The 6,648-nt window shown below is 52.1% G+C and overlaps 1 protein-coding gene across 4 annotated transcripts in view; it reads left to right on the forward strand.

Annotated features, from left to right (window-relative positions):
- Window positions 1–6,648, forward strand: part of Ak7 (adenylate kinase 7) — a 59,451-nt gene that overhangs the window by 34,660 nt on the left and 18,143 nt on the right. For all 4 annotated transcript variants that reach the window (XM_023719665.1, XM_023719666.1, XM_023719667.1 and 1 more), the window contains 3 exons: window positions 652–801; window positions 2,889–3,017; window positions 4,075–4,198. In XM_023719665.1, coding sequence (XP_023575433.1) covers window positions 652–801; window positions 2,889–3,017; window positions 4,075–4,198 — 403 coding nt within the window. The remainder of the gene's footprint in view (window positions 1–651; window positions 802–2,888; window positions 3,018–4,074; window positions 4,199–6,648) is intronic.

Below are 6,648 nucleotides of genomic sequence, written 5' to 3' on the forward strand. Positions count from 1 at the left end.
AAAAAAAAAAAAAAAATCCTTTTAAAAGCCTGGGTGATGGCTCAGTAGAATAAGCACTTGCCTGGACAGTACAAGGGCCTAAGTTCAATTCCCGGTTCCACAAAAAACAAACAAACAAACAAACCAAACAAACTTGCAATCCTCCTGCCTCAAGCTCCCAGAGGCCTGAGATTCCAGGTGTGCGCCACCACAGGAAGCACTTAATGCTTTGGGGGAGGTGAACCATGGTACTGTGCTCTTCAAAAAGTAGATGCTAAGTGTACTTCTGTTTTGGTTTCAGGAATTGAACTCAGGACCTTATGCTTGCAGGGCAAGCGCTTGTGCCACTCAACTATATACTTGGCCCTTATTTTTAAAAAGAAAAAGCCAAGGCGTGTAGCTGAGTGGTAGATACTTGTCTAGGATGCCCAGCACCACAAAAAGGAGAGAGAGACAGACAGAGACAGAGAGACAGAGAGACAGAGAGACAGAGAGAGAGAAAGAGAGATTGAGAGAGAATGGATCACAGTAGGTGCGTTGTGAATCCTTGCACCAATCAACTTCCATCCTTGGTGAATGTACATTGCTTTTCCTGGTACCTGTAGTGATGCTGGTCTGTCCCAACTGTCACAGGAGACAAGTGACTAACCTGTCATTCCCTTCCCTCCTTAGCAAGACAGCATTGACCACTTACTGGTCAACCTAAGAATGGAGGCGCTCTTTGTGAAAGAGAATTTCAACATTCGCTGGGTGGCGCAGTCCGGATTTGTGGAAAACATTAACAGCATCCTCAAAGAATACAAGCAGAGCAGAGGGCTGCTGGTAAGGATCCCCTGCCCGCGCCCCCACTTCAGGCAGGCAACCAAGCCCACTTGTGTGCCGCTGCGCCCGTGAAAGCATTTTCCTCTTCAGATATCCACTTCTGATTTCAAGTTGCTTTTCAGACTTGACCAATTTGTTAAGGTCTGATCATCTACATGTATGTTACACTGACACTTGTCACCAGAACCTTAAAAATGTTTAAGCCAGGCATGGTGGCACATGCCTGTAATCTCAACACTTGGGAGGCTGAGGCAGGAGAAAGACCTCGAGTTGGAAGCCAGCCTGGGCCATCTAGTGAGTTCCAGGCCAACCTGCACTACAGAGCAACCCCCTGTCTAAAAAAACAGCACAACCATTGATCATAACTGCTGTGCAAATTGAATAGGACAGTAAGCTGAATACAGATTGGCATGGTTACCAACGTAAGCAAAATTACCAGGTGCGTCCCTACCTGCAACAATACCTCAGGGAGACAGTAGGATTTATTTATTGATCCTTGAAGCACTGGCAGTTGAACCCAGGGCCTTGCTCGGCACCAAGTCAACCCCCCCCCCTTTCATTTTTTTGTTTAGAGACAAAGTCTCACTAAGTTGCCCAGGATGGACATGAACCTGTCACCCCCCTGCCTCAGCCTCCCAGAGTGCTGGGCTCACACACATGGACCACCAGGAACCTCTGTTCACCAAGGTACAGGCTGTGAAATGGTTAAATGGAGCGAATTGCTTGCAGATTGCCTCACACACCTTGCTTCTTTTGTGGGGCGAGGCAGGTACTGTGCGTTCAGATGTGCACGATCAGGTTGTTAAAGGAGACCTTCTTATCTCCACATGATGGATGAGGGAGCTGGAACTGCAGGAGGGGAAACAGCCTCTCCACAGGCACACAACTAGCCTGCAGTGCAAACAGGAGCAGGCTCGGCTAACCGCACACGTCTGTGCCCCCTTTGAAACCAGATGCAGGCAGCTCCTGCAGGGGTCTTGGGGGGCCCCTGAGAAGCTTCCAAGACAAAAGGGATCACCCAGGAAGAAGTGCTTTAAAATTCCTCAGTAGTCATAGTAACTGCTGTCACTGCTGTGCCTGGCAGTGCTCCAGAGTGTCCCCACCTGTCCCCAGACCGTAGTGTCCTGGAAAGTATGCCTGGCTGCATAAAAGGTACAGTGGGCCAGGACACAGTGAGCGCCTCGCAGCAGCTGGAGCTGCAGGTGCAGGCCGTGCTGTCCTCTTGGGCCCCGGGGCAAACCCACAGGCAGGCAGAACAGGGACAGGGCAAGTGCTTTGGGGACACACAGCTCCTGCCAGCAGGACTGAACAGGGTGCAGAGTGCCTCCTGGAACATGGGGCTGGGCATGGCGCAGCCCTTCCCTCAGTGAGGCCCAGGCCCAGAGACCCAGGGGCACCAGGCCTGGCACAGAGTACCTGAGTCCACAGGCTCCATATGGCCGCTCCCGTCCTTGCCAGTGACCTGAGCCACGGCTTCTGTCCCATCTGCAAGGAGCCAGGCCGCCCCGGGGATGGGATCTTCCCTGGCACGGGGCAGGGCCAGGGCCAGGCCCACGAAGCAGCTCCTTGTCCCCGGCATGCCAGGCTTCGGGCCTTGGGGACCACATGAAGGCATCCCGGCCTGGCCCTGTCCCCAGGCGCCCCACCCCCATCCAGGCCAGGGTGCCTCCTTCCTTCCTCCGTGGCCTCAGTTTCCCCGTCAGGTGGTGGTAGTAACAATGCTAACCAGCTTGGGGAGCAACATTACCAAACCCTTAAGTGCATGGACGCTGCTGACGGCAATTTTTTCTTGTGTCTTCTTGGTCCTGGCCACAAAAGCCGGGGCCATCATGCTGCGCTGCGTCCCCGGGCGTCTCCCCGGGCTGGCCTCTAACGTGCCGCCCTCCTGTCTCGGCTTCTCAAGTACAGCACCGCGTGTGAGTGGCACGCATTTCACTTAACATTCAAGCACATTTTAAGCAGAAGAAGTGGTGTTTTTTATGTACTTTAAAAAAAAAAAAAAAAAAAAGTCAGGTAACCGCGTTAAAAACAATTCAGTACACATCCGCTGCCGCCCAGAGCTCACCAGCCCTTCTGCCCCCTCGCAGCCCATCAAGATCTGCATCCTGGGTCCCCCCGCCGTGGGCAAGTCCAGCATAGCGGAGGAGCTGTGCAGGCACTACAAGCTGCACCACATCCAGCTGAAGGACGTGATCGCCGAGGCCATAGTCAAGCTGGTAACTCCCTGCGGGGGATCTGCTTCGCTTCGTCTCATGATGTGCAACTGATTGCACAGGTCCAGGAGATCGCTTCCTTTCATTGGTTTTTGCTGCTGGGCCCCCGCTTCTGAAAACAGCGAAGCCCACGGGCCTTGCCTGTGAGCCAGAACTGTTTGCCGTGCCTTGCCCTTGGAATGTGGACTGCCTCCAGGTCTTCCTCAAAGTGTAGCTTGTCTTCTCTCTGTTGATGGGAACGCTTTTAAGTCTTTTTATTCCTGCTTGCTTGTTTTGAGACAGTGTCTCCCTATATAGTTAGTTCAGCTGGCTTTGAACTCACTGTGTTGCCCAGGCTGGCCTCAAAGTCCTGGAGATCTCCCTGTCTCAGCCTCCTGAGTGTGGCGACTGTGGCACAGTGGTTGTCTCCTTGCTGTGTTTCTCAGGGCATTATCAGCACATGATCTGTCTTTGATTATTTCATTAAGAATGGTAGGTAGGTCCTGGGGTGTTTGCCCGTAAATGAGTACTGGGTTTTGGGGGTGGTGAGCATTAAACTCTTGTCCTTGCACGGTGAGCTACACCCTCAGCCTAAAAAGGTTGATTTTTTTTTTTTTTTTTTTTTTGCGGTACCAGGGATCAAACTCAGGACCTTGCGCTTGCCAGGCAGGCACTTATGCTGCTGAGCTAGCTCCCAGCCCTAAAAATGTTGATTTCTATAAAACGTGTTTCCTTTGAGAAAGATAAAGCCTAGAAGCTTAGAAAAGCATTGATTCTTCAGCAGTTCAGGCATCAGCTCAGAAACACATTATTCTAAAAGCAGAGTTAAAAGAAAAAGAAAAACGCAACCCTTGAGGTTTTGGTCCTTCCGAGCAGGACCTCCTGCCACAGCCTCCCAGGGTACAGGGGTTACAGGTGTGCTCTGCCACACCCGGCCCCACAATCCTCTGCACACTGTCCCTGCATCCCTTCTGGAGTCTGGAGTCTGGAGACTTGTACCAGGCCTCTTGCTGTACCAGGTGGTTGGTGAGTGGCGAACGGCCTGAGGGCGCTCGCCAGTCTGAACCACTGTGGCCCGCAGGAGGGGATTGTCGCCCCCAAGGACAGAGGCGAGGAAGAAGATGAGGAGGAAGAGGACGAGGAAAATGTGGAGGATGCTCAGGAGATGCTGGACGGCATCAAGGAAAGCATGGAGCAGAACGCAGGTGCCGTGGGCGCAGAGGGCACGAGGGAGGGCAGGAGACAGACAAGGTTGCCCTCGCTGGGCCTCCCCAGGCTGGGGAACAGGGACGCTCTGCTGCACCCAGAACACTTGTTGACATTCTGGTGACTGCCTAGGGTAGGATGGGAAGGAGCCATGGAAACCTGAATAAAGAGGGCTGGGGGTGGTGGCATACTCCTGCAATCTTAGCACTCAGGAGGCTGAGGCAGGAGGATCACCAAGACTTCAAGACCAGCCTGAACTGCATAGCAAGGCCGTGTCCCGAGCCAAGCAAAAATGTTCTGATTTTAGGGATTCTGACCAGGTCCTGGCCCTTGATTTGGGGGAAAGGGAGCTGACACCGAGGCCAATGAGGAGGGCACGCGTGGCTTGATGACAGAGGCTGGAGCAGTGGGCGTCCTAGGACCCGGGTCTGGTCCCGACGGATCCAAGGCCTTGGCAAGGGCTCTTCACACCCTGGCAGGGGCCAGAGGAATCAAGCTGAGCACAGGCACAGGTGCATAGCAGACCCCCTGTCAGCGCCACCCAGTCGCAGGCTCCTGTCGTCCTTAGCAGGAGGCTTTGCTCTTCCCCAGGCGGCTGGGAGGCCACACACAGCAGGCAGGATGTGGGGAGGAGGGAGAGGAGTCTCGTGCAGGGAGGACAACACGCCAAGGCCTTCAAGTCAACATCTGCCCTCTTCCTGAGGGCGGGTTGTCCAATCCCCTTGAACTTCGTTTCTTTTGTTTATGAGAGAAGGTCTCCCTGTGGAGCTCAGGCTGGCCGTGAGCTGGCCATAGTCTCGAAGTCCCAGTAATACAGGGAACCTCAAAATGGCACAGGGAGAAAAACTGATCTTCTGACCTAAAAGGTACCTGGGGCGAGTTCATGTTCTCTAAAACCAAAGAATGAATTTTAGGAACAAACGGAGGTTATGAGCAGAATATATTTATTGAGCAAAAGAAAGCTCTTGTTTGAGAGGGTCAGAAGAGGGGGCCCCTAGTGGGTGGCCCCCCAAGAAGCTGTCTCTTCCAGGGACATTTATAGAGGAAAACCATGCAGTGAGGTGGGTCTAAAGTGGTGGAAAAGACATGGGAACTCGCTTAGGTGGGCAGGAGGTGGGCCAAAACTATGGCCAACCAATGAGATTACAAGCACCATTGCTCAGGTAAAATTGATTAAATCCAGTACCAAATGGGAAAGCGACATGGCAAGCAGGCATGAATGCAGGACGGGGTCTCTTCCTGTTGGGGGTTGAGTTAGTGACTCATTTGGGCTCTTTCAAGGTGATTGACACCTATTTAGAACCTCAATCCCTGGTGCCCATCCCTAGGGAAGTATGTAGCTCTATTTCCTCGTCTTGGTCTTGAGGTGTGGCCCATACAGGAGTGTCTGTCTCTTCCAAGTAGCAAAGTCACCTTGTCTTCCTTCTTGTCTCCTGAGGGGCTGGCCCTGTCTGACTGTCTATAATACTTCTGTCTAATTCAGCAGCCTACGACACCAGCAACCCTCCTGCCTCAGCCTTCCCAAGTGCTGGGATTACAAGTGTGCACCACCACACCTGGCTAACTTCAGAAAGATACTTTTCTTAAGTTTATCCAAAAACTCCTCTAATTCATGTAATGTAGGACATAGAACCAGATTTTGATTATGTTGGAGCAAAACACGACCTTGGCACCCACTGCCGGGCCTAGTGCAGGGGACGGGGACAGTCATGGCGGTGAGCTCTCAGGACTGCATCTGTGTTGATGTGGTTTTGATGACTGGTAGTGTGGTGTCATGCCCATCTTCAGTAGGGTAGTATCTAGGCATTTTCCGAAGTTTAACCACCCTGGTACCACCATTGTTGCCCACCCCCCTCGACTTGTCCTCGACTTGTTTTGTGCTTGTAGCAAGAACTTTCTCCTTCTTTTTCTTCTCAACCTTTGATTTAGCAGCTGTGTACTTTCTCGTGCACAAAGCCTTTCTGGAATACATAGCAGACCAGGAGTATCTACCAATTCCTCTGACCAGGACAGGATTTCGGGTGCAGTGGGGCTGCCCCTTCTTGGACTTTTTTGCATTCTTCACCTTACCCTTTTTACCAGTACCACTGGCAGAAGCCTTCTGGGCTTCGAGTTTCTTCTTTGGTGTCTGGCTTCTCACTGTTTTCATCCACCATCTTGCAAGATGGAAAATGAACTAAGTTTCCGACTTCTGATCTATAAGCAGTGACTCTGGGCTCAACTTCTATCTTCCCAAAGCACTGAGGAATTACCTGTCTAGCTGGTGGGATCCATGGTGACCCCTGGGTGAGTCTGTCTGTCTGTTGGTCTGTCTGTCTCGCTCTTCACATGGCACTAGGGCTTGAGCCCAGGGCCTCTGCACCGTGCTGTGCCCAGACACTTCCTCACCTTTTCCTTTTCCTTTCTTTTTTCTTTTTTTCTTTTTCCTTTTTTTTTTTTTTTTTTTTGG

The sequence above is a fragment of the Octodon degus genome, unplaced genomic scaffold (assembly GCF_000260255.1).
Source record: "Octodon degus isolate 3935 unplaced genomic scaffold, OctDeg1.0 scaffold00070, whole genome shotgun sequence".
Taxonomy (NCBI): Eukaryota; Metazoa; Chordata; class Mammalia; order Rodentia; family Octodontidae; genus Octodon; species Octodon degus.